This window comes from Oncorhynchus mykiss, chromosome 9, assembly GCF_057628025.1.
Source record: "Oncorhynchus mykiss isolate SJ-2025 chromosome 9, ASM5762802v1, whole genome shotgun sequence".
Lineage (NCBI taxonomy): Eukaryota > Metazoa > Chordata > Actinopteri > Salmoniformes > Salmonidae > Oncorhynchus > Oncorhynchus mykiss.
In genome coordinates this window covers 83,719,030-83,746,973 of record NC_143030.1, presented here as the reverse complement: position 1 = coordinate 83,746,973, position 27,944 = coordinate 83,719,030, and the positions used below count along the sequence as shown (strand labels likewise).

The window sequence follows — 27,944 nt, the reverse complement described above, 5'->3', positions numbered from 1 at the left end:
GACACACAGGGAGCCAGGAGACAATGTCTGGGATCAGGGACTGTACTGGGACTGAGACACACAGGGAGCCAGGAGACACTGTCTGGGATCAGGGACTGAGACTGAGACACACGGAGCCAGGAGACGCTGCCTGGGATCAGGGACTGTACTGGGACACACAGGGAGCCAGGAGACACTGTCTGGGATCAGGGACTGTACTGGGACTGAGACACACAGGGAGCCAGGAGACACTGTCTGAGATCAGGGACTGAGACTGAGACACACAGGGAGCCAGGAGACACTGCCTGGGATCAGGGACTGTACGGGGGTTGAGACACACAGGGAGCCAGGAGACACTGCCTGGGATCAGGGAATGTACGGGGGTTGAGACACACAGGGAGCCAGGAGACACTGCCTGGGATCAGGGACTGTACGGGGGTTGAGGCACACAGGGAGCCAGGAGACACTGCCTGGGATCAGGGACTGTACGGGGGTTGAGACACACAGGGAGCCAGGAGACACTGCCTGGGATCAGGGACTGTACTGGGACTGAGACACACAGGGAGCCAGGAGACACTGCCTGGGATCAGGGACTGTACGGGGGTTGAGACACACAGGGAGCCAGGAGACACTGCCTGGGAACAGGGACTATACTGGGACTGAGACACACAGGGAGCCACGAGACACTTTCTGGGATCAGGGACTGAGACTGAGACACACAGGGAGCCAGGAGACACTGCCTGGGATCTGGGACTGTACTGGGACTGAGACACACAGGGAGCCAGGAGACACTGTCTGGGATCAGGGACTGAGACTGAGACACACAGGGAGCCAGGAGACACTGCCTGGGATCAGGGACTGTACTGGGACTGAGACACACAGGGAGCCAGGAGACACTGTCTGGGATCAGGGACTGAGACCGAGACACACAGGGAGCCAGGAGACACTGCCTGGGATCAGGGACTGTACTGGGACACCTAGGGACCCAGGAGACACTGTCTGGGATCAGGGACTGTACTGGGACACCTAGGGACCCAGGAGACACAGCCTTGGGATCTGTCTGTTGATGAGCTGGAAACGTTCATTTCAATCCTGTAAGTCTGTGGAGCATTCGGTGGAGAGAGCGTGTCTAAGGAGACTTTCTGCTCAGACATGTACGGGTTACTTTTCTTTGGAGAAACCACATCACAGGATCACTTCAGAGAGATCATGGGTTACCTCAGTTTTGATGACAAAGAATCAGACTAATTCGGCATGCCATCCAACGTATAAATGGACTATTTTAGACCGCTGTCATATTGACACCTCTATTCACTATAAGGCCATTATTGCTTTTTGTGCTGGTTTCACTTTTCATCAAGCACACTTGGTGTTTTATAATGATGTTTTGGCTACTGATGTTTTTGCAAAAAAACAACATCAGCTATTTTTGTTTGTTTTTTGTTTTTACATAATTCCACTTTGACATTGAGCTGTATCCAGATGTTCATATCATCATACCATCCTTCTCTCATACTGGGATCTACGGTATTACCGACTTAGTACACACATAAAACCCAAAGAGTGGGTGTGGATATAGCGCCCCACTGTGGCTTCTACTGGAATTGTATGTGTGGTGAGCGTTTGAATGTGAGAGTCAAGTTGAAAGCTATTTAAATATAACATAATCCGTTCACTGTGTAGCACCGGTTACGTCCTTCATTTGCATGAAGACTTACAGATATAAAATTATATTATTGATAACACTGAACAAGAGCGCAAGCGTAGCTAATCTAACAACAACCTTCTCTTTCTCCCCTATTTGTGAGTGAGTAGGTGTGTGTATGTAACAGTGGAGGCTGGTGAGGGGAGGGCGGCTCATCATAATGGATGGAACGGAGTCCATGGAATGGTATCAAACACAAACACGTGGTGTTCACGTGGTTGATTCCATTCCATTGACTCCGTTCCAGACATTATTATGAGCCGTCCTCCCCTCGGCAGAGCCCAGTGGGTTTTGGTGGTGTTGAGTTACTCTGGTGCTGTTATTCATTAACCAGACTGTTGGTCTGCCTGGTTGCTTTGCATACAGCCCGTGGGAACTGTGTGGGGGTATATCTATGTGCAGTGTGTATATGAATCACTTCTCTCTCCAGCATTTGTTTTTTTAATGTAACCTTTATTTAACTAGGCAAGTCAGTTAAGAACAAATTCTTATTTACAATGACGGCCTACACCGGCCAAACCCGGACGACGCTGGGCCAACACCATCACAGTATGAGGGCAGATACCAGACATTTTATTAAAATCATAGGACAAAAAGACAAACGGTTTAAAACGTTATTTCCGAACACATGGATCTTCTCTAAACCAGTTTATCAAAACACACGATTAAAGACCTAAATTTAAAACAAAAAGAAAGTGTAGAAAAATATATCATCCGATCCAACATTTTCTTCATTAGGTATAAAATAATCAGTGCCATTTGAGATTCATTCAAACTCTACTTATGAAGTAGTTTTCATATAATGACAATCCTCAGATTTACAAATAATGTTCAAAGCCAATGTTCAAAGGCTTGTCCCTTCTGTAGCCCCTGAATACACTTTACCTAGCTTCTACATGTTGAAGGCCCTTTCCCTAGCTTCTACATGTTGAAGGCCCTTTCCCTAGCTTCTACATGTTGAAGGCCCTTTCCCTAGCTTCTACATGGTGAAGGCCCTTTCCCTAGCTTCTACATGGTGAAGGCCCTTTCCCTAGCTTCTACATGGTGAAGGCCCTTTCCCTAGCTTCTACATGGTGAAGGCCCTTTCCCTAGCTTCTACATGTTGAAGGCCCTTTCCCTAGCTTCTACATGTTGAAGGCCCTTTCCCTAGCTTCTACATGTTGGAGGCCCTTTCTCTAGTTTCTACATGTTGAAGTCCCTTTCCCTAGCTTCTACATGTTGAAGTCCCTTTCCCTAGCTTCTACATGTTGAAGGCCCTGTCCCTAGCGTCTACATGGTGTCTACATGTTGAAGGCCCTTTCCCTAGCTTCTACATGTTGAAGGCCCTTTCCCTAGCTTCTACATGTTGAAGGCCCTGTCCCTAGCTTCTACATGTTGAAGGCCCTTTCCCTAGCTTCTACATGTTGAAGGCCCTGTCCCTAGCTTCTACATGTTGAAGGGCCCTTCCCTAGCTTCTACATGGTGAAGGCCCTTTCCCTAGCTTCTACATGTTGAAGGGCCCTTCCCTAGCTTCTACATGTTGAAGGGCCCTTCCCTAGCTTCTACATGTTGAAGGCCCTTTCCCTAGCTTCTACATGTTGAAGGCCCTGTCCCTAGCTTCTACATGTTGAAGGGCCCTTCCCTAGCTTCTACATGTTGAAGGCCCTGTCCCTAGCTTCTACATGTTGAAGGCCCTTTCCCTAGCTTCTACATGTTGAAGGCCCTTTCCCTAGCTTCTACATGTTGAAGGCCCTTTCCCTAGCTTCTACGTGTTGAAGGCCCTTTCCCTAGCTTCTACATGTTGGAGGTCCTTTCTCTAGTTTCTACATGTTGAAGGCCCTTTCCCTAGCTTCTACATGTTGAAGGCCCTTTCCCTAGCGTCTACATGGTGTCTACATGTTGAAGGCCCTTTCTCTAGCTTCTACATGTTGAAGGCCCTTTCCCTAGCTTCTACATGTTGAAGGCCCTTTCTCTAGCTTCTACATGTTGAAGGCCCTTCCCTAGCTTCTACATGTTGAAGACCCTTTCCCTAGCTTCTACATGTTGTCTACATGTTGAAGGCCCTTTCTCTAGCTTCTACATGTTGAAGGGCCCTTCCCTAGCTTCTACATGTTGAAGGCCCTTTCCCTAGCTTCTACATGGTGTCTACATGTTGAAGGCCCTTTCTCTAGCTTCTACATGTTGAAAGGCCTTTCCCTAGATTCTACATGTTGAAGGCCCTTTCCCTAGCTTCTACATGTTGAAGGCCCTTTCCCTAGCTTCTACATGGTGTCTACATGTTGAAGGCCCTTTCTCTAGCTTCTACATGTTGAAGGCCCTGTCCCTAGCTTCTACATGTTGAAGGCCCTTTCCCCAGCTTCTACATGTTGAAGGCCCTTTCCCTAGCTTCTACATGTTGAAGGCCCTTTCCCTAGCTTCTACATGTTGAAGGCCCTTTCCCTAGCTTCTACATGTTGAAGGCCCTTTCCCTAGCTTCTACATGTTGAAGGCCCTTTCCCTAGCTTCTACATGTTGATGGTCCTTTCCCTAGCTTCTACATGGTGTCTACCTGTTGAAGACAGAAGAGTTAGGGGTTAGGGTGATGTTGCTCCTCACCCTCCTCTTCCTCCTCCTCCCCCTCTTCATACTCTTCCTTCTCCTCCTCTTCCTCCTCCTGCTTCTCCTCCTCTTCCTCCTCCCCCTGCTCCTCCTCCTCTTCCTCTTGCTCCTCATCTTCTACTTCCTCATCCTACAAATACTCAGTATTTATCTTTGTGCCCTGCCAGGTAACTGTGCTAGCATATGTTCCTCCTTCTCACTCTCCCTAACACGCTCCCTGCAGCCCCCTCAGTGTTCCCTCACTAAACTGGTACGTGAGCTTCCTCTTCACCTTACAGATCTCTCCTGTTCTGCTGTAGTTTCTGAGTGCTCGAGCCATCTTCTGGTATGTCATGGTCTTGCGATTTCCCTTCCTTCGGCCCCACAGCTGGGCCAGACGCTCCTTGTTCTGGGAGGAGAACTGGAAGGTGCCGGAGCAGGACTGTACCCACCAGATGCAGCTCCGCATGGAGGGGGTCTGTAGCATCTCAAACAGAAAGTGGAACAGACGCTCCTTCTTCTTTCCTGTCGGGGAAAAAGGTGGGATACAGGAAGTAAGTATATTGTTATTTATTAGTGTTTATTCGTTATTAAGGTTGGTGTGTGTGGGTGGATGGATGGATGGGACGTGGGTCTGATAGAAGAGTGAGACAGGGGTCACTGGTGAGTAAGGCTGTGATGTAGTGGTGTCAGTATGTAGTGGTGTCAGTATGTAGTGGTGTCAGCGTGTGCTGTGGTGTCAGCGTGTGGTGTGGTGTCAGTGTGTGCTGTGGTGTGGTGTCAGTGTGTGCTGTGGTGTGGTGTCAGCGTGTGCTGTGGTGTCAGCATGTGCTGTGGTGTCAGTGTGGGTTGTGGTGTCAGTGTGGGTTGTGGTGTCAGTGTGTAGTGGTGTGGGTGTGTGTTTGTTGGTGTGTAATGGTGTGGGTGTGGGTGGTTGTAGTGTGATGTGGTATGGGTGTGTGGTGTGGTATGGGTGTATGTAGTGGTGTGGTAGTGTGTAGTGTGTAATGGTGTGGGTGTGTGTGTAGTGGTGTAGTGGTGTTGTGGTATGGGTGTGTGGTAGTGTGTTGTGGTATGGGTGTGTGGTGTGGTAGTGTGTTGTGGTATGGGTGTATGTAGTGGTGTGGTAGTGTGTAGTGATGTGGTAGTGTGTAGTGTTGTGGGTAGGTGTTTGTCAGTGTGTAGTGGTGTGGGTAAGTGTTGGTCGGTGTGGTAGTGTGTAGTGGTGTGGTAGTGGTGTGGTGGTGGTGTGGTATTGTGTAGTGGTGTGGTAGTGTGTAATGGTGTGGTAGTGTGTATTGGTGTGGATGTGTGTAGTGTTGTGGTAGTGTGTAGTGTTGTGGGTAGGTGTTTGTCAGTGTGTAGTGGTGTGGGTAAGTGTTTGTCGGTGTGGTAGTGTGTAGTGGTGTGGTAGTGTGTAGTGTTGTGGGTGTGTGTAGTGGTGTGGGTAGGTGTTTGCCAGTGTGTAGTGGTGTGGTAGTGTGTAGTGGTGTGGTAGTGGTGTGGTATTGTGTAGTGGTGTGGTAGTGTGTAATGGTGTGGTAGTGTGTATTGGTGTGGATGTGTGTAGTGTTGTGGTAGTGTGTAGTTGTGTGGTATTGTGTAGTGGTGTGGTAGTGTGTAGTGGTGTGGGTGTGTGTAGTGGTGTGGGTAGGTGTTTGCCGGTGTGGTAGCGTGTAGTGGTGTGATAGTGTGTAGTGGTGTGGTAGTGTGTAGGGGTGTGGGTGTGTGTTTGTGGTAGTGTGTAGTGGCGTGGGTGTGTGTAATGGTGTGGTAGCGTGTAGTGGTGTAGTAGTGTGTAGTGGTGAGGTAGTGGTGTGGGTGTGTGTTTGTCGTTGTGTAGTGGTAGTGTGTAGTGCCGTGGGTGTGTGTAGTCGTGTGGGTGTATGTAGTGCTATGGTAGTATGTATTGGTGTGTGTAGTGGTGTGGTAGTGTGTAGTGGTATGGGTGTATGTAGTGGTGTGTGTGTATGTAGTGGTAGTGTGTAGTGGTGTGGTAGTGTGTAGTGTTGTGGTCGTGTGTAATGGTGTGGGTGTGTGTAATGGTGTGGGTGTGTGTAATGGTGTGGGTGTGTGTAGTGGTGTGGGTGTGTGTAGTGGTGTGGGTGTGTGTAGTGGTGTGGGTGTGTGTAGTTGTGTCGGTGTGTATAGTGGTGTGGGTGTGTGTAGTGGTGTGGTAGTGTGAAGTGGTGTGATAATGTGGTGTGGGTGTGTGTTTGTCGTTGTGTAGTGGTAGTGTGTAGTGCCGTGGGTGTGTGTAGTCATGTGGGTGTATGTAGTGCTATGGTAGTATGTATTGGTGTGGGTGTGTGTAGTGGTGTGGTAGTGTGTAGTGGTATGGGTGTATGTAGTGGTGTGTGTGTGTGTATGTAGTGGTAGTGTGTAGTGGTGTGGTAGTGTGTAGTGTTGTGGTCGTGTGTAATGGTGTGGGTGTGTGTAATGGTGTGGGTGTGTGTAATGGTGTGGGTGTGTGTAGTGGTGTGGGTGTGTGTAGTGGTGTGGGTGTGTGTAGTGGTGTGGGTGTGTGTAGTGGTGTGGGTGTGTGTAATTGTGTCGGTGTGTATAGTGGTGTGGGTGTGTGTAGTGGTGTGGTAGTGTGAAGTGGTGTGATAGCGTGTAGTGGTGTGATAATGTGTAGTGGTGTGATAGTAGGTAGTGGTGTGATAGTGTGTGGGTGTGTGTTTGTGTTAGTGTGTAGTGGTGTGGTAGTGTGTGGTAGTGTGTAGTGGTGTGATAGTGTGTAATGGTGTGGGTGTGTGTAGTGGTGTGGGTGTGTGTAGTGGTGTGGGTGTGTGAAGTGGTGTGGGTAGGTGTTTGCCGGTGTGTAGTGGTGTGATAGTGTGTAGTGGTGTGATAGCGTGTAGTGGTGTGATAATGTGTTGTGGTGTGATAGTGTGTAGTGGTGTGATAGTGTGTGGGTTTGTGGTAGTGTGTAGTGGTGTGGTATTGTGTTGTGGTGTGGGTGCGGGTAGTGCTGTTGGTGTGTGTAGTGGTGTGGTATTGTGTTGTGGTGTGGGTGTGGGTAGTGCTGTTGGTGTGTGTAGTGGTGTGGGTGTATGTAGTGCTGTTGGTGTGTGTAGTGGTGTGGGTGTATGTAGTGGTGTGGGTGTGTGTAGTGCTGTTGGTGTGTGTAGTGGTGTGGGTGTATGTAGTGCTGTTGGTGTGTGTAGTGGTGTGGGTGTATGTAGTGGTGTGGGTATGTGTAGTGCTTTTGGTGTGTGTAGTGGTGTGGGTGTATGTAGTGGTGTGGGTGTGGGTGTGTGTAATGTTGTTACCTGAGTGTGATGTGAGGGGCAGTATTTCGCTCGTCTTCCTGCCTCTCCTCTCAGCAGGGGGGCAGGAGAGAGGGTCGGAGGGAGAGGAGGGAGGGTAGTCTAGACAGAGGGAGCTGGAGGAGTCAGACTCACTGCAGGGAGTTGTCTCACTGGAATAGGTGCTGTGCTCCTGAAACACACATCCCCTCAGTCAGACAGTTTAAATATCAGTCTGACTTACATTATTACATTCAATCTCTTTCCTTATTAATGTGTAGTACTGTGTAGTATGTGTGTATTAAACGTGTAGTAGCCCTGTTGAGTGTTGTAGGTGTGTAGTAGCCCTGTTGAGTGTTGTAGGTGTGTGGTAGCCCTGTTGAGTGTTGTAGGTGTGTAGTAGCCCTGTTGAGTGTTGTAGGTGTGTGGTAGCCCTGTTGAGTGTTGTAGGTGTGTGGTAGCCCTGTTGAGTGTTGTAGGTGTGTGGTAGCCCTGTTGAGTGTTGTAGGTGTGTGGTAGCCCTGTTGAGTGTTGTAGGTGTGTAGTAGCCCTGTTGAGTGTTGTAGGTGTGTAGTAGCCCTGTTGAGTGTTGTAGGTGTGTAGTAGCCCTGTTGAGTGTTGTAGGTGTGTGGTAGCCCTGTTGAGTGTTGTAGGTGTGTAGTAGCCCTGTTGAGTGTTGTAGGTGTGTAGTAGCCCTGTTGAGTGTTGTAGGTGTGTAGTAGCCCTGTTGAGTGTGGTAGGTGTTTAGTAAATGTGTAGTAGCCCTGTTGAATGTTGTAGGTGTGTAGTAGCCCTATTGAGTGTTGTAGGTGTGTAGTAGCCCTGTTGAGTGTTGTAGGTGTGTAGTAAACCCTGTTGAGTGTTGTAGGTGTGTAGTAAACCCTGTTGAGTGTTGTAGGTGTGTAGTAAACCCTGTTGAGTGTTGTAGGTGTGTAGTAAACCCTGTTGAGTGTTGTAGGTGTGTAGTAAACCCTGTTGAGTGTTGTAGGTGTGTAGTAAACCCTGTTGAGTGTTGTAGGTGTGTAGTAAACCCTGTTGAGTGTTGTAGGTGTGTAGTAAACCCTGTTGAGTGTTGTAGGTGTGTAGTAAACCCTGTTGAGTGTTGTAGGTGTGTAGTAAACCCTGTTGAGTGTTGTAGGTGTGTAGTAAACCCTGTTGAGTGTTGTAGGTGTGTAGTAAACCCTGTTGAGTGTTGTAGGTGTGTAGTAGCCCTGTTGAGTGTTGTAGGTGTGTAGTAAACCCTGTTGAGTGTTGTAGGTGTGTAGTAAACCCTGTTGAGTGTTGTAGGTGTGTAGTAAACCCTGTTGAGTGTTGTAGGTGTGTAGTAAACCCTGTTGAGTGTTGTAGGTGTGTAGTAAACCCTGTTGAGTGTTGTAGGTGTGTAGTAAACCCTGTTGAGTGTGGTAGGTGTTTAGTAAACGTGTAGTAGCCCTGTTGAATGTTGTAGGTGTGTGGTAGCCCTGTTGAGTGTTGTAGGTGTGTAGTAGCCCTGTTGAGTGTGGTAGGTGTTTAGTAAACGTGTAGTAGCCCTGTTGAATGTTGTAGGTGTGTAGTAGCCCTATTGAGTGTTGTAGGTGTGTAGTAAACCCTGTTGAGTGTGGTAGGTGTTTAGTAAACGTGTAGTAGCCCTGTTGAATGTTGTAGGTGTGTAGTAAACCCTATTGAGTGTTGTAGGTGTGTAGTAAACCCTGTTGAGTGTTGTAGGTGTGTAGTAAACCCCGTTGAGTGTTGTAGGTGTGTAGTAAACCCTGTTGAGTGTTGTAGGTGTGTAGTAAACCCTGTTGAGTGTTGTAGGTGTGTAGTAAACGTGTAGTAGCCCTGTTGTATTGTGTAGTAGAGCAGCCATCTCAGTAGTCACCACAGGAGTGAATGTTAAAAGCAGTGAATCTGACACCAATAAAACCATTCAAAACCTTCTCCGTTTTATATAGCAATGAACATTTTACAAAGGAAATGAATTGAACAGTCCATCGACTTCTTCTTGCCTAATGAGCATAGCAATAATGTCAGGCATATGATGTCACGCATGCTAAACTAATGGAGAGAACGAACAGGGGGTTTTCCTATACAAATGTCTATAGTGGAATGGCCTAAATATTAACATTGTACAAATGTCTATAGTGGAATGGCCTAAATATTAACATTGTACAAATGTCTATAGTGTAATGGCCTAAATATTAACATTGTACAAATGTCTATAGTGGAATGGCCTAAATATTAACATTATACAAATGTGCAAATGTACATCAATAATAATATTGTGAAGACTTCTGCATTACGGCCCCTACAGTATGCATGTTGTGTGAGAGGGTGTGTTCATTGTACTCACCCAGTGGTTGCCATGAAGATGAGGCCATTCTGTGGGCGGAGCCTGTTTTTCATATTCCTTATTAGGAGAACTATAGTCATAATGCCACTGGTAGGCATACTGACCAGACCAGCTGTTCTCTGAAGAGACAATACATCAATATGTCAACAAATGAATCAATCAGGTAATCAACCAATCAGGGTAGCCTAGTGGTTAGAGCGTTGGACTAGTAACCGGAAGGTTGCAAGTTCAACCCCTGAGCTGACAAGGTACAAATCTGTCGTTCTGCCCCTGAACAGGCAGTTATCCCACTGTTCCTAGGCCGTCATTGAAAATAAGAATTTGTTCTTAACTGACTTGCATGGTTAAATAAAGGTAAAATAAAAAAAATCAGGCAATCAGGTAATCAGGTAATCAGGCAATCTGTTAATCAGGTAATCAACCAATCAATCAGGCAATCAGGTAATCAACCAATCAATCAGGTAATCAACCAATCAGGCAATCAGGTAGTCAACCAATCAATCAGGCAACCAGTTTATTAATCAATCAATAAGAGAATAAACAAATGTATAAATCAATCAGTCGATCAATTAAATCAATCGACCACTCAATCAATAAACACACACACGCTCACCTATGACGCTGGTCTCCTGGTGTTGGTGTGAGTGTGTGTGTGTTTGCTGAGCGGGCGTGGCAGGAGGCGTAGGAGGTGTGTGTTGGACATCCAGGGAGTGTTCCTGTAGATATTCCTCTATGACGTCCAGGTCCACCTCTACCGGGGTCTGGGCAGGACCGGGCCAGCCTGGGATATAACCCATCTAGAGGAGACAGCACGGTCAGTGTATACGTACTGTGTATATACTGTCTATAGATATATATATAATATTGAGTTGCACCCCCTTTTGCCCTCAGAACAGCCTCAATTCGTCGGGTCATGGACTCTACAAGGTGTCGAAAGCATTCAAGGTGACTCCAATGCTTCCCACAGTTGTTGTGTTAAGTTGGCTGGATGTCCTTTGGGTGGTGTAACATTCTAGGTACATACATTAAACTGTTGAGTGTGACAAACTCACCAGACTCAAACCAGTGCCCCTGGCACCTACTACCATACCCCATTCAAAGGAACTGAAATATTTTGTCTTTCCCATTCACCCTCTGGATGGCACACATACACAATCCATGTCTCAATTCTCTCAATTCTTAATAATCCTTCTTCAACCTGTCTCCTCCCATTCATTTACACTGATTGAAGTGGATTTAATAAGTGACATCAATAAGGGATGAAAGCTTTCACCTGGATTCACCTGGTCAGTCGATGTCCTAATGTTTCTAATATGTTATAAACTGAGTGTATATAAACACCTTCAAGCTCAAACATACTAAGCACAAAATCACTGGAATATAACTTAGAGGACTATAACAAGGACTGTCACATGGACTGTAGTAATGACTATAACAATGAATGTAGCAAGGACTATAACAATGAATGTAGCAAGGACTGGGACTGTCACATGGACTGTAGTAATGACTATAACAAGGACTGTAACAATGAATGTAGCAAGGACTATAACAAGGACTATAACAAGGACTATAACAAGGACTATAACAATGAATGTAGCAAGGACTATAACAAGGACTGTAACAAGGACTGTAACAAGGACTGTAACAAGGACTATAACAAGGACTATAACAATGAATGTAGCAAGGACTATAACAAGGACTATAACAATGAATGTAGCAAGGACTATAACAATGAATGTAACAAGGACTATAACAAGGACTATAACAATGAATGTAGCAAGGACTATAACAATGAATGTAGCAAGGACTCTAACATGGACTGTAACATGGACTATAACAATGACTATAACAATGAATGTAACAAGGACTATAACAAGGACTGTAACAAGGACTATAACAAGGACTGTAACAAGGACTGTAACAAGGACTATAACAATGAATGTAGCAAGGACTCTAACATGGACTGTAACATGGACTATAACAATGACTATAACAATGAATGTAACAAGGACTATAACAAGGACTGTAACAAGGACTATAACAAGGACTGTAACAATGAATGTAGCAAGGACTATAACAATGAATGTAGCAAGGACTCTAACATGGACTGTAACATGGACTATAACAATGACTATAACAATGAATGTAACAAGGACTATAACAAGGACTGTAACAAAGACTATAACAAGGACTGTAACAAGGACTGTAACAAGGACTATAACAATGAATGTAGCAAGGACTCTAACATGGACTGTAACATGGACTATAACAATGACTATAACAATGAATGTAACAAGGACTATAACAAGGACTGTAACAAGGACTGTAACAAGGACTGTAACAAGGACTGTAACAAGGACTATAACAATGAATGTAGCAAGGACTATAACAATGAATGTAGCAAGGACTCTAACATGGACTGTAACATGGACTATAACAATGACTATAACAATGAATGTAACAAGGACTATAACAAGGACTGTAACAAGGACTATAACAAGGACTGTAACAAGGACTGTAACAAGGACTATAACAATGAATGTAGCAAGGACTCTAACATGGACTGTAACATGGACTATAACAATGACTATAACAATGAATGTAACAAGGACTATAACAAGGACTGTAACAAGGACTATAACAAGGACTGTAACAATGAATGTAGCAAGGACTATAACAATGAATGTAGCAAGGACTCTAACATGGACTGTAACATGGACTATAACAATGACTATAACAATGAATGTAACAAGGACTATAACAAGGACTGTAACAAAGACTATAACAAGGACTGTAACAAGGACTGTAACAAGGACTATAACAATGAATGTAGCAAGGACTCTAACATGGACTGTAACATGGACTATAACAATGACTATAACAATGAATGTAACAAGGACTATAACAAGGACTGTAACAAGGACTGTAACAAGGACTGTAACAAGGACTGTAACAAGGACTATAACAAGGACTATAACAATGAATGTAACAAATCACTGCCATCAACATCTTCTAATGACATCTGGAATCCCACAAAAATGAAGAAGGGTGATCATATCTGAACGGGGATCACATCTGAACGGGGATCACATTTGAAGGGAGATCACATCTGAACAGGGATCACATCTGAACGGGGATCACATCTGAATGGGGATCACATCTGAAGGGGAATCACATCTGAAGGGGGATCACATCTGAACGGGGATCACGTCTAAACGGGGATCACATCGGAAGGGGGATCACGTCTGAACGGGGATCACGTCTAAACGGGGATCACATCGGAAGGGGGATCCCGTGTGAAAGGGGATCACATCGGAAGGGGGATCACATCGGAAGGGGGATCGCGTGTGAAAGGGGATCACATCGGAAGGGGGATCATGTGTGAAAGGGGATCACAACGGAAGGGGGATCACGTGTGAAAGGGGATCACGTCTGAACGGGGATCACGTCTGAAAGGGGATCACGTCTGAACGGGGATCACGTCTGCATGTGATATTTCCTCACATCACTGTCTGGTTTTTGAATTCTATAACTGACAAGACACCTTTCCAATATCAGATAACTCCTACTTTGAGACACTTTATAAACGCAGGCCCTGGTCTCTCTTGTAAAAGTTATGTTAGTACTGATCTGTAGTTATTGTATAGTAATACATAATAGTAGAATATGTTAGTAGTGTACTGTAGTTATTGTACAGTAATAAACAGTAGTATATATTTAATAGTTGTGTACGGACCAGAATCTGTTAGTACTGATCTGTAGTTATTGTATAGTAATACATAATAGTAGAATCTGTTAGTACTGATCTGTAGTTATTGTAGTAATACATAGTAGTATATATTTAATAATTGTGTACGGACCAGAATCTGTTAGTAGTGTACTGTAATTAATAACTGGCAGTTTGTTGTTGTTCTAAAGACGCACAACAGCCTGCTCACTACTTTGACTACACACACACACACACACACACACACCTTTAACCCCACTGTCTGCTTTGACTAGCAAATATATGCAAGTGTTGGTCACTCTCACAGCAACATCAATATAAAGACACAGAAAATAAATACTTATTTTGAAATATTCAGCTGCATAGCTACAGTACATTGATTGTGTGTCCGGTCTGTCTGGGAGTCAACCAAATGAACTGTCTGGGAGTCAACCAAATGAACTGTCTGGGAGTCAACCACATGAACTGTCTGGGAGTCAACCAAATTAACTGTCTGGGAGTCAACCAAATGAACTGTCTGGGAGTCAACCAAATGAACTGTCTGGGAGTCAACCACATGAACTGTTTGGGAGTCAACCAAATGAACTGTCTGGGAGTCAACCAAATGAACTGTCTGGGAGTCAACCAAATGAACTGTTTGGGAGTCAACCAAATTAACTGTCTGGGAGTCAACCACATGAACTGTCTGGGAGTCAACCAAATGAACTGTCTGGGAGTCAACCACATGAAGTTATGAGTCCGTCAGTCTGACTGGGAGTTTGGCAGAAGGGTGAAAGAAGGATTCACAGCTTCCACACACACAGAAACAGACCACCCTGACCCTTTTTATGGTAGAAAACACAGTCTCTTGAGGTATAAAATAAACTCACTCTCACCGTCTCCAGAGTAGCCAGCATGTCGACACACACTATCTGAAAATCATTAAACACATTCTTTAAATACCAGAATACCAGGAGAAAGACACAGCACAGACATCATGTCACATGTGAGACTTGCGCTGTTCCGTAACTGAAAGTGGAACATGCAGTAGTTCAATTTGAGAATTACGTAACTCCAAAAACCGAAACAAACTGCTCAACATGATACACAAATAAAACCTTTGTCAGAAATACTCAAAAATAGTCATTACAAAATATAATATGGTTTAGTTTGACATTCAAATAACAACATAACATTAAAATCACTACACATTGTAGCAGGTTAACAGCAGGTGGACAGCAGGTTAACAGTAGGTTAACAGCAGGTGGACAGCAGGTTAACAGTAGGTGGACAGCAGGTTAACAGCAGGTTAACAGCAGGTGGACAGCAGGTTAACAGCAGGTGGACAGCAGGTTAACAGTAGGTGGACAGCAGGTTAACAGCAGGTTAACAGCAGGTTAACAGCAGGTGGACAGCAGGTTAACAGCAGGTTAACAGCAGGTTAACAGCAGGTTAACAGCAGGTGGACAGCAGGTTAACAGCAGGTTAACAGCAAGTAGACAATAGGTTAACAGCAGGTGGACAGCAGGTTAACAGTAGGTGGACAGCAGGTTAACAGCAGGTTAACAATAGGTTAACAGCAGGTGGACAGCAGGTTAACAGCAGGTTAACAATAGGTTAACAGCAGGTTAACAGCAGGTGGACAGTAGGTTAACAGCAGGTTAACAGCAGGTTAACAGCAGGTTAACAGCAGGTGGACAGCAGGTTAACAGCAGGTGTACAGCAGGTTAACAGCAGGTTAACAGCAGGTGGACAGCAGGTTAACAGCAGGTGGACAGCAGGTTAACAGTGCAAAAGTGCATCAAATGAAAGCCAGCAAAATGAAAACTCTCAATGAGAGATGGAGGGACATCTCTACCTGTTTGAGTCCTTTAAGTTGTTTGTTTAACAGCTTGATGCAGTAATATCCTTCAGAGAGAGAGGTGTGATGGAGGAAGAGAGACAGAACGAGTGGGCAGGTGAAAGCTCCTCCAGTCCTTTATATTCTCTCTCTCTCTCTCTCTCTCTCTCTCTCTCTCTCTCTCTCTCTCTCTCTCAGACTCTTCACTAGTCACTCTATCATTATGTAAAATTTCTCACTATCAGTTTAGGTGGGTGTAATGGAGAGGCGGAGCCTACTCTCTCACCATGAGTTTCAGTATCATCATTCCTCTGTATTAAAGCTGGACAGGTGAGCTGAGGTCCAAGAAGGACACCTGTTTAAATAATGAGCACACCTGCAAACAATATTCACATCTAATGTGTTGCGCTACAAATGTAACAAATGCATAAATGCAATGCAATGCGTGTACACACACACACACACACACACACACACACACACACACACACACACACACACACACACACACACACACACACACACACACACACACACACACACACACACACACACACGAGGAGGCTGATTTCAGATCCGGGTTTGAGGTCCGCTGAGTTAGCAGTTCCACATCCTTTTCTAGAACCTCTCTGTTATATGCCGTCTGAACTCTGTTCTGAAAAACACACACAGTAGGAAATCACCACAAAACGACAACCTCAATCCGTCACAGGATGAAGAAAATAACAAAGCAGAATGACACAATATCCAACATCCTCACTGGAATTGGGGAACAAAACAGCGGCTTCTCTCTTCTTGTGATCAGATTAGGGAACATCAGGCGGAGGAAGCTAGAGTCACATTATTTTGCCGAGGTGCATATATTTACTAATGTGGCATAGAACAATATTAATCAGAATATAATACATAGGGAAATGAGGACAGTGCGACATCATGTGTCCACCGTGGCCTCGACCAGTCCTGTGACAGCCTTATGACCTGTTGCACAATGTTATGACAGTGTTATAACCTCCTATTCATCACAAAGCAAGGCTGCTACGTCATGTCATGGTGTGTGTTTGATAGCAGGATGGACAACACATACAGATATTATAAATCACAGTTTATCAGTATGCTGTCAACCCAGGAACAGGCGTAAGAACAGGTAGGTTTATATAGAGAGGTAGGACAGAATTAACCCATAAAACACTGTCCCTTCCTGTTCTCTCTCATACAATAATTGTTCTTGCCTTTTGATCCAAGTACTTTGTGCGATATAAGAAACCGGCAACATACAATCTTGATTTACACTGTATGTATCAGGACATGACTACCCAACTCCATACAGGTGTGTTATCAGGACATGACTAGGCTCTGAGGCTCTGAGGTGTTCATGGCTTTACGTGACGAGGCTCTGAGGCTCTGAGGTGTTCATGGCTTTACGTGACGAGGCTCTGAGGTGTTCATGGCTTTATGTGACGAGGCTCTGAGGTGTTCATGGCTTTACGTGACGAGGCTCTGAGGTGTTCATGGCTTTACGTGACGAGGCTCTGAGGTGTTCATGGCTTTATGTGACGAGGCTCTGAGGCTCTGAGGCTCTGAGGTGTTCATGGCTTTACGTGACGAGGCTCTGAGGTGTTCATGGCTTTATGTGACGAGGCTCTGAGGTGTTCATGGCTTTACGTGACGAGGCTCTGAGGTGTTCATGGCTTTACGTGACGAGGCTCTGAGGTGTTCATGGCTTTACGTAATGAGGCTCTGAGGTGTTCATGGCTTTATGTGATGAGGCTCTGAGGCTCTGAGGTGTTCATGGCTTTATGTGACGAGGCTCTGAGGCTCTGAGGCTCTGAGGTGTTCATGGCTTTACGTGACGAGGCTCTGAGGTGTTCATGGCTTTACGTAATGAGGCTCTGAGGTGTTCATGGCTTTACGTGACGAGGCTCTGAGGTGTTCATGGCTTTACGTAATGAGGCTCTGAGGTGTTCATGGCTTTATGTGATGAGGCTCTGAGGCTCTGAGGTGTTCATGGCTTTATGTGACGAGGCTCTGAGGCTCTGAGGCTCTGAGGTGTTCATGGCTTTACGTGACGAGGCTCTGAGGCTCTGAGGTGTTCATGGCTTTACGTGACGAGGCTCTGAGGTGTTCATGGCTTTACGTGATGAGGCGCTGAGACTCTGAGGTGTTCATGGCTTTATGTGACGAGGCTCTGAGGTGTTCATGGCTTTACGTGACGAGGCTCTGAGGTGTTCATGGCTTTACGTGACGAGGCTCTGAGGTGTTCATGGCTTTACGTGACGAGGCTCTGAGGTGTTCATGGCTTTATGTGACGAGGCTCTGAGGTGTTCAGGGCTTTACGTGACGAGGCTCTGAGGTGTTCATGGCTTTACGTGACGAGGCTCTGAGGTGTTCATGGCTTTACGTGACGAGGCTCTGAGGTGTTCATGGCTTTACGTGACGAGGCTCTGAGGTGTTCATGGCTTTACGTGACGAGGCTCTGAGGCTCTGAGGTGTTCATGGCTTTACGTGACGAGGCTCTGAGGTGTTCATGGCTTTATGTGATGAAGCTCTGAGGCTCTGAGGTGTTCATGGCTTTACGTGACAAGGCTCTGAGGTGTTCACAGCTTTATGTGACGAAGCTCTGAGGTGTTCATGGCTTTACGTGACGAGGCTCTGAGGCTCAAGGCTTTATGTGATGAAGCTCTGAGGCTCTGAGGTGTTCATGGCTTTACGTGACAAGGCTCTGAGGTGTTCACAGCTTTATGTGACGAGGCTCTGAGGTGTTCATGGCTTTACGTGACGAGGCTCTGAGGTGTTCATGGCTTTACGTGACGAGGCTCTGAGGTGTTCATGGCCGTACGTGACGAGGCTCTGAGGCTCAAGGCTTTACGTGACGAGGCTCTGAGCTGTTCATGGCTTAACTGGTTGGCAGTTTTTAGTTGGGACCTCCTCTTTTCCTCCTCTCCTCTCTGAGGGGGGGTGAAGCTGTGGTTTATAGGGGGGGGGGTGAAGCTGTGGTTTATAGGGGGGGGGGGGGTGAAGGTGTGGTTTATAGGGGGGGGGGGGGGGGGGTGAAGGTGTGGTTTATAGGGGGGGTTGAAGCTGTGGTTTATAGGGGTGTTGAAGCTGTGGTTTATAGGGGGGGGGTGAAGCTGTGGTTTATAGGGGGGGGGGTGAAGGTGTGGGTTATAGGGGGGGGGTGAAGGTGTGGGTTATAGGGGGGGGGGTGAAGCTGTGGGTTATAGGGGGGGGGGGGGTGAGGCTGTGGTTTAAAGGGGGGGTGAAGCTGTGGGTTATAGGGGGGGGTGAAGCTGTGGGTTATAGGGGGGGGTGAGGCTGTGGTTTATAGGGGGGGGTGAAGCTGTGGGTTATAGGGGGGGGTGAAGGTGTGGGTTATAGGGGGGGTGAAGCTGTGGGTTATAGGGGGGGGGGGTGAAGCTGTGGTTTATAGGGGGGGTGAAGCTGTGGTTTATAGGGGGGCGGGGGTGAAGGTGTGGGTTATAGGGGGGGGGTGAAGCTGTGGTTTATAGGGGGGGGTGAAGGTGTGGGTTATAGGGGGGGGTGAAGGTGTGGTTTATAGGGGGGGTGAAGCTGTGGTTTATAGGGGGGGGGGGTGAAGCTGTGGTTTATAGGGGGGGTGAAGCTGTGGTTTATAGGGGGGGGGGTGAAGCTGTGGGTTATAGGGGGGGTTGTTTGATTGAAATTGATTGAACTGAGATGTAATACAAAGGTGTGTGTTTGCTAAACAAGAAATCAATGTTTGAAAGAAACATCAAGGTGTGTATTAGAGTGTGGGAGATTCTTAAGGTGCGGTCATTAGCCCCAACAGCACATGGCAGCTGAGACAATACGACCAGTGATTTGCCCCTGAGTGTGATAGCATGACCATCTGGAGTACGGGGCCTGTGTGTGTGTGCGTACTCTTGCGTGTGTGTATGTGTGTGTGTACAGAGCAAACAGCTTGAACAGTGTGACTGTGTGATAACAGGTCTTTAGAAACACACACAGTGCCTTTGTAAATCTTTAACAGGTATAGTTTTCATTTACCAAAATGTGGTTTGTTCTCAATAAGTAGTCTTGGAGATGTCATTCAGCATTTCCAAGCTGTTGTCATCAGATAGTCCTGTTGTCATCAGTTAGTCCTGGTGTCATCAGATAGTCCTGTTGTCGTCAGATAGTCCTGCTGTCAACAGATAGTCCTGCTGTCAACAGATAGTCCTGTTGTCATCAGTTAGTCCTGTTGTCATCAGTTCGTCCTGTTGTCATCAGTTAGTCCTGTTGTCATCAGATAGTCCTGTTGTCTTACTGCTGGCTGCTTAGTGTAGTGGAAAAACCAGATTTGCTGCTCTGAGAGAGAAACTTTCCAGAAATGTTGGCAGAACTTCCCATCACCTACCTGTACTGTACAGTACCTGTCAGACACACAGCTTGACTGATCTTCCCACTTATCCTCCCCTCCCCCTTCCAGTTACTAGGTGTGCTCTATATGGTAGAGTAGGGTGTGTGAATGTGTCTGTCCCCCTCCCTCCCCCTCCCAGTTACTAGGTGTGCTCTATATGGTAGAGTAGGGTGTGTGAATGTGTCTGTCCCCCTCCCTCCCCCTCCCAGTTACTACCGTAGGTGTACTCTATATGGTAGAGTAGGGTGTGTGAATGTGTCTCTCCTCCTCCCAGTTACCAGGTGTACTCTATATGGTAGAGTATGGTGTGTGAATGTGTCTGTCCCCTTCCCAGTTACTAAGTGTACTCTATATGGTAGAGTATGGTGTGTGAATGTGTCTGTCTCCTTCCCAGTTACTAGGTGTATTCTATATGGTAGAGTAGAGTGTGTGAATGTGTCTGTCCCCTTCCCAGTTACTAGGTGTGCTCTATATGGTAGAGTAGGGTGTGTGAATGTGTCTGTCCCCCTCCCACCCCCTCCCAGTTACTAGGTGTATTCTATATGGTAGAGTAGGGTGTGTGAATGTGTCTTTGTGTTGTTTGGGGGAACCCCCTGATGTGTGTTTACCTGATTTGCCTACAGAGAGACCACAATAATACAGAGGCGTCACTCTAACTGTAGTCACACACACACACACACACACACACACACACACACACACACACACACACACACACACACACACACACACACACACACACACACACACACACACACACAAACTGTAAACCCACCACACCTGGGTTGCAGGGTTATGACCTTTCAAACATAACAACTGTGTGTGTGTGTGTGTGTGTGTGTGTGTGTGTGTGTGTGTGTTAACTGATGTTTAGTTTTTGAATCCCTTTAGTGATATTCAAACTAGGTGGTTTCTCTCTCACCTGTCTGACTGACCGTTATCCACTACTATGATTCAGACGTAACACACAGAGAGACTGGACACACACACACACACACACACACACACACACACACACACACACACACACACACACACACACACACACACACACACACACACACACACACACACACACACACACACACACACACACACACACACACACACACATGGGTGGTGATTTATAAAAGAATGTTGACATTAATAGTTTCAGTGTTACCTGTCAGGAACATGACCATAACTCTATTTCCTACAGAACCTCCGACAGCAGCTTCTACAGCAGCTTCTACAGCAGCACCTATAGCAGCTCTGACAGCAGCACCTACAGCAACTCCTACAGCAACTCCTACAGCAAGTCCTACAGCAGCTCCTACAGCAGCTTCTACAGCAGCTTCTACAGCAACTCCTACAGCATCTCCTACAGCAGCACCTACAGCATCTCCTACAGACAGCAGCATCTACAGCATCTCCTACAGCATCTCCTACAGACAGCAGCACCTACAGCATCTCCTACAGCAGCACCTACAGACAGCAGCACCTATAGCAGCTCTGACAGCAGCACCTACAGCAGCTCCTACAGCAACTCCTACAGCACCTCCTACAGCAAGTCCTACAGCAGCTCCTACAGCAGCTTCTACAGCAGCTTCTACAGCAACTCCTACAGCATCTCCTACAGCAGCACCTACAGCATCTCCTACAGACAGCAACTCCTACAGCAAGTCCTACAGCAGCTCCTACAGCAGCTTCTACAGCAACTCCTACAGCAAGTCCTACAGCATCTCCTACAGCAGCACCTACAGCATCTCCTACAGACAGCAGCACCTACAGCATCTCCTACAGCAGCACCTACAGACAGCAGTACCTACAGCATCTCCTACAGCAACTCCTACAGCAAGTCCTACAGTATCTCCTACAGCAACTCCACAGCATCTCCTACAGCAGCACCTAAGGCAACTCCTACAGCATCTCCTACAGCAACTCCTACAGCAGCTCCTACAGCAGCACCTACAGACTGCAACTCCTACAGCAGCTTATACAGCAACTCCTACAGCATCTCCTACAGCATCTCCTACAGCATCTCCTACAGCAGCACCTACAGCAACTCCTACAGCAACTCCTACAGCATCTCCTACAGCAACTCCTACAGCAGCACCTACAGACAGCCTATCCTACAGCAGCTCCTACAGCAGCTCCTACAGCAGCACCTACAGCAGCTCCTACAACATCTTCTACAGCAGCTTCTACATCATCTCCTACAGCATCTCCTACAGCAGCTCCTACAGCAGCACCTACAGACAGCAGCACCTATAGCAGCTCCTTCAGCAGTTCCTACAGCATCTTCTACAGCAGCTCATATAACAGATCCTACAGCATCTCCTACAGCAACTCCTACAGCAAGTCCTAAAGCATCTCCTACAAATGTCACCTTCATCAAATCCTACAGCATCTCCTACAGCAGCTCCTACAGCATATTCTAAAGCAGCTCCTATAGCAGCTCCTACAGTAGAACCTACAGCAACTCCTACAGCATCTCCTACAGCAACTCCTACAGCATCTCCTACAGCAGCTCCTACAGAATCTCCTACAGCATCTTCTACAGCAGCTCCTATAGCAGCTCCTACAGCAGCACCTACAGCATCTCCTACAGCAGCTCCTACAGCATCTTCTACAGCAGCTTCTACAGCAGCACCTACAGACAGCAGCACCTACAGCAGGTCCTACAGGACCTAATAGTTTCAGTGTTACCTGTCAGGAACATGACCATAACTCTATTTCCTACAGAGCCGCCGACAGTAGCTCCTACAGTAGCTTCTCCAGCAACTCCTACAGCAAGTCCTACAGCATCTCCTACAGCAGCACCTACAGCATCTCCTACAGACAGCAGCACCTACAGCATCTCCTACAGCAGCACCTACAGACAGCAGTACCTACAGCATCTCCTACAGCAACTCCTACAGCAAGTCCTACAGTATCTCCTACAGCAACTCCACAGCATCTCCTACAGCAGCACCTAAGGCAACTCCTACAGCATCTCCTACAGCAACTCCTACAGCATCTCCTACAGCAGCTCCTACAGCAGCACCTACAGACTGCAACTCCTACAGCAGCTTATACAGCAACTCCTACAGCGTCTCCTACAGCATCTCCTACAGCATCTCCTACAGCAGCACCTACAGCAACTCCTACAGCAACTCCTACAGCATCTCCTACAGCAACTCCTACAGCAGCACCTACAGACAGCCTCTCCTACAGCAGCTCCTACAGCAGCTCCTACAGCAGCACCTACAGCAGCTCCTACAACATCTTCTACAGCAGCTTCTACATCATCTCCTACAGCATCTCCTACAGCAGCTCCTACAGCAGCACCTACAGACAGCAGCACCTATAGCAGCTCCTTCAGCAGTTCCTACAGCATCTTCTACAGCAGCTCATATAACAGATCCTACAGCATCTCCTACAGCAACTCCTACAGCAAGTCCTAAAGCATCTCCTACAAATGTCACCTTCATCAAATCCTACAGCATCTCCTACAGCAGCTCTTACAGCATTTTCTACAGCAGCTCCTATAGCAGCTCCTACAGTAGAACCTACAGCAACTCCTACAGCATCTCCTACAGCAACTCCTACAGCATCTCCTACAGCAGCTTCTACAGAATCTCCTACAGCATCTTCTACAGCAGCTCCTATAGCAGCTCCTACAGCAGCACCTACAGCATCTCCTACAGCAGCTCCTACAGCATCTTCTATAGCAGCTTCTACAGCAGCACCTACAGACAGCAGCACCTACAGCAGGTCCTACAGCATCTACTACAGCAACTCCTACAGCATCTCCTACAGCAGCTCCTTCAGCAGCACCTTCAGACAACATCTCCTACAGCAGTACCTACAGACAGCATCTCCTACAGCAGCTCCTACAGACAGCATCTTCTACAGCAGCTCCTATAGCAGCTCCTACAGCAGCACCTACAGCATCTCCTACAGCAGTACCTACAGACAGCATCTCTGTAGGACTGGAGAGACTGGACACACACACACACACACACATGGGTGGTGATTTATAAAAGAATGTTGACATTAATAGTTTCAGTGTTACCTGTCAGGAACATGACCATAACTCTATTTCCTACAGAACCGCCGACAGCAGCTTCTATAGCAGCTTCTACAGCAGCTTCTACAGCAACTCCTACAGCAACTCCTACAGCAGCTCCTACAGCAGCTTCTACAGCATCACCTATAGCATCTCCGACAGCAGTACCTACAGCAACTCCTAGAGCATCTCCTACAGCAAGTCCTACATCATTCCCTACAGCAGCAACTACAGCATCTCCTACAGCAACTCCTACAGAATCTACAACAGCAGCTCCTACAGCAGCTCCTACAGAATCTCCTACAGCTCTCCTACAGCATCTTCTACAGCAGCTCATACAGCAGCTCCTACAGACAACAGCTGATACAATATCTCCTACAGCATCTCCTACAGCGTCTTCTACAGCAACACCTACAGACAGCAGCACCTATAGCAGCTTCTACAGCAGTTACTACAGCATCTCTTACAGCATCTCCTACAGCATCTCCTACAGCAGGTCCTACAGCATCTTCTACGGCAGCTCCTACAGCAGCACCTATAGCATATCCTACAGCAGCTCCCACAGCATCTCCTACAGCATATCCTACAGCACCTCCTACAGCATCTCCTACATTAGCACCTACAGCAACTCCTACAGCATCTCCTACAGCAACTCCTACAACATCTCCTACAGTATCTCCTACAGAATGTCATACATTAGCACCTACAGCAACTCCTACAGCAACTCCTACAACAGCTCCTACAGCATCTTCTACAGCATCACCTACAGCAGCTCCTACAGCATCTCCTACAGCAGCTCCTACAACATCTCCTACAGCATCTACTACAGCAGCTCCTACAGCAGCTTCTACAGCAGCACCTATAGCATCTCCTACAGAAGCACCTAGAGCAACTCCTACATTATATCCTACAGCAACTCCTACAGCATTTCCTACAGCATCACCTACAGCAGCTCCTACAGCATCTCCTACAGCAGCTCCTACAACATCTCCTACAGCATCTACTACAGCAGCTCCTACAGCAGCTTCTACAGCAGCACCTATAGCATCTCCTACAGAAGCACCTAGAGCAACTCCTACATTATATCCTACAGCAACTCCTACAGCATTTCCTACAGCATCTCCTACAGCAGCTCCTACAGAATCTCCTACAGCATCTTCTACAGCAGCTCCTATAGCAGCTCCTACAGCAGCACCTACAGCATCTCCTACAGCAACTCCTACAGCATCTCCTACAGCAGCTCCTTCAGCAGCACCTTCAGACAACATATCCTACAGCAGTACCTACAGACAGCATCTCCTACAGCAGCTCCTACAGACAGCATCTTCTACAGCAGCTCCTATAGCAGCTCCTACAGCAGAACCTACAGCATCTCCTACAGCAACTCCTACAGCATCTTCTACAGCAGCATCTACAGCAGCACCTACAGACAGCAGCACCTACAGCAGGTCCTACAGCATCTACTACAGCAACTCCTACAACATCTCCTACAGCACCTCCTTCAGCAGCACCTTCAGACAACATCTCCTACAGCAGTACCTACAGACAGCATCTCTGTAGGACTGGAGAGACTGGACACACACACACACACACACACACACACATGGGTGGTGATTTATAAAAGAATGTTGACATTAATAGTTTCAGTGTTACTTGTCAGGAACATGACCAAAACTCTATTTCCTACAGAACCTCCGACAGCAGCTTCTACAGCAGCTTCTACAGCAGCACCTATAGCAGCTCTGACAGCAGCACCTACAGCAGCTCCTACAGCAACTCCTACAGCAAGTCCTACATCATCTCCTATAGCAGCAACTACAGCAACTCCTACAGCATCTCCTACAGCAACTCCTACAGCATCTCATACAGCATCTCCTACAGCAGCACCTACAGACAGGATCTCCTACAGCATTTCCTACAGCATCTACTACAGCAGCTTCTACAGCAGCACTTACAGACAGCAGCAACTACAGCAGCTCCTACATCAGCTCCTACAGCAGTTCCTACAGCAGCTCCTACAGCAACACCTACAGACAGCATCTTCCACAGCAGTTCATACAGACAGCAGCTCCTACAACTTCTCCTACAGCATCTCCTACAGCATCTTCTACAGCAGCTTCTATAGCAGCACCTATAGCAGCTCCGACAGCAGAACCTACAGCATCTCCTACAGCAACTCCTACAGCATCTTCTACAGCAGCATCTACAGCAGCACCTACAGACAGCAGCACCTACAGCAGGTCCTACAGCATCTACTACAGCAACTCCTACAGCATCTCCGACAGCACCTCCTTCAGCAGCACCTTCAGACAACATCTCCTACAGCAGTACCTACAGACAGCATCTCTGTAGGACTGGAGAGACTGGACACACACACACACACACACACACACATGGGTGGTGATTTATAAAAGAATGTTGACATTAATAGTTTCAGTGTTACTTGTCAGGAACATGACCATAACTCTATTTCCTACAGAACCTCCGACAGCAGCTTCTACAGCAGCTTCTACAGCAGCACCTATAGCAGCTCTGACAGCAGCACCTACAGCAGCTCCTACAGCAACTCCTACAGCAAGTCCTACATCATCTCCTATAGCAGCAACTACAGCAACTCCTACAGCATCTCCTACAGCAACTCCTACAGCATCTCATACAGCATCTCCTACAGCAGCACCTACAGACAGGATCTCCTACAGCATTTCCTACAGCATCTACTACAGCAGCTTCTACAGCAGCACTTACAGACAGCAGCAACTACAGCAGCTCCTACATCAGCTCCTACAGCAGTTCCTACAGCAGCTCCTACAGCAACACCTACAGACAGCATCTTCCACAGCAGTTCATACAGACAGCAGCTCCTACAACTTCTCCTACAGCATCTCCTACAGCATCTTCTACAGCAGCTTCTATAGCAGCACCTATAGCAGCTCCGACAGCAGCACCTACAGCAGCTCCTACAGCAACTCCTACAGCAAGTCCTACATCATCTCCTACAGCAGCAACTACAGCAACTCCTACAGCAACTCCTACAGCATCTCCTACTGCAACTCCTACAGCATCTCCTACAGCATCTCCTACAGCAGCACCTACAGACAGGAGCTCCTACAGCATTTCCTACAGCATCTACTACAGCAGCTTCTACAGCAGCACCTACAGACAGCAGCACCTACAGCAGCTCCTACATCATCTCCTACAGCAGTTCCTACAGCAGCTCCTACAGCAACACCTACAGACAGCATCTTCCACAGCAGCTCATACAGACAGCAGCTCCTACAACTTCTCCTACAGCATCTCCTACAGCATCTTCTACAGCAGCTTCTACAGCAGCACCTACAGACATCAGCACCTATAGCAGCTCCTACAGCAGTTCCTACAGCATGTCCTACAGCAGCTCCTACAGCATATTCTACAGCAGCTCCTATAGCAGCTCCTACAGTAGAACCTACAGCAACTCCTACAGCATCTCCTACAGCAACTCCTACAGCAAGTCCTAAAGCATCTCCTACAGAAACACCTACAGCAACTCATACAGCAACTTCTACAGCATTTCCTACAGCAACTCCTACTGCCGGATCAACGCTATCGGATCAACGCTGTGGGATCAACACTATCGGATCAACGCTGTGGGATCAACACTATCGGATCAACACTGTCGGATCAACACTGTCGGATTAACACTACCAGATCAACACTATCAGATCAAAACTATCGGATCACCACTACCAGATCAACACTACCAGATCAACACTATCAGATCAAAACTATCGGATCAGCACTATCGGATCAACACTATCGGTTCAACACTACCAGATCAACACTACCAGATCAAAACTATCGGATCAGCGCTGTCGGATCAACTCTATCAGATCAACACTGTCAGATCAACACTATCGGATCAACACTGCCAGATCAACTGTATCAGATCAACACTATCAGATCAATGCTGTCGTATCAACGCAATCGGATCAATGCTATCAGATTAACTCTATCAGCTCAACACTATCGGATCAACACTATCGGATCAACTCTATCAGATCAACTCTATCAGATCAACTCTATCAGATCAACACTATCAGATCAACTCTATCAGATCAACTCTATCAGATCAACACTATCAGATCAACTCTATCAGATCAACTCTATCAGATCAACACTGTCGGATCAATGCTA

General features: G+C 46.8%; 2 protein-coding genes and 1 pseudogene across 3 annotated transcripts; 2 read left to right on the top strand and 1 right to left on the bottom strand.

Moving 5' to 3' along the window:
- Positions 1-2,116: 2,116 nt before the first annotated feature.
- LOC118966132 (uncharacterized) lies at positions 2,117-15,497 on the bottom strand. 2 transcript variants are annotated; one of them, XM_036989127.2, is made up of 6 exons: positions 15,385-15,497; positions 14,417-14,458; positions 10,434-10,617; positions 9,821-9,939; positions 7,516-7,684; positions 2,117-4,765 (listed from the first exon to the last, which is right to left on the bottom strand). In XM_036989127.2, exons 2-6 carry the CDS (start codon positions 14,441-14,443, stop codon positions 4,467-4,469), a joined length of 798 nt encoding a protein of 265 aa, XP_036845022.2. In that variant the 5' UTR covers positions 14,444-14,458; positions 15,385-15,497; the 3' UTR covers positions 2,117-4,466. The 2 variants fall into 2 exon arrangements, with proteins under 2 accessions (XP_036845022.2, XP_036845023.2); XM_036989128.2 differs by having other exon boundaries at positions 3,773-4,765; positions 14,423-14,458.
- Positions 15,498-20,914: 5,417 nt separating this feature from the next.
- Positions 20,915-23,072, top strand: LOC149981363 (uncharacterized; annotated as a pseudogene).
- Positions 23,073-23,161: 89 nt separating this feature from the next.
- Positions 23,162-27,126, top strand: LOC110531296 (uncharacterized). The gene is made up of 6 exons (XM_090185826.1): positions 23,162-23,667; positions 23,814-24,347; positions 24,397-25,050; positions 25,117-25,327; positions 25,432-26,119; positions 26,371-27,126. Exons 1-6 carry the CDS (start codon positions 23,181-23,183, stop codon positions 27,124-27,126), a joined length of 3,330 nt encoding a protein of 1,109 aa, XP_090041952.1. The 5' UTR covers positions 23,162-23,180.
- The last annotated feature ends 818 nt before the right edge of the window (positions 27,127-27,944 follow it).

Bases quoted from the DNA above. Each gene is read 5' to 3' on its own strand.
- LOC118966132 (XM_036989127.2), bottom strand. From the start codon at position 14,443: ATGCTGGCTACTCTGGAGACGGTGAGA. The intron at 9,940-10,433 runs GTGAGCGTGTGT...TTGTCTCTTCAG, and splicing joins CCAGGAGACCAGCGTCATAG to AGAACAGCTGGTCTGGTCAG. The intron at 7,685-9,820 runs GTGAGTACAATG...TGTGTGTTTCAG, and splicing joins ATCTTCATGGCAACCACTGG to GAGCACAGCACCTATTCCAG.
- LOC110531296 (XM_090185826.1), top strand. From the start codon at position 23,181: ATGTCACCTTCATCAAATCCTACAGCATCTCCTACAGCAGCTCTTACA. The intron at 24,348-24,396 runs GCATATCCTACA...TAGCACCTACAG, and splicing joins CTCCCACAGCATCTCCTACA to CAACTCCTACAGCATCTCCT. The intron at 25,328-25,431 runs GTAGGACTGGAG...GTTACTTGTCAG, and splicing joins TACCTACAGACAGCATCTCT to GAACATGACCAAAACTCTAT.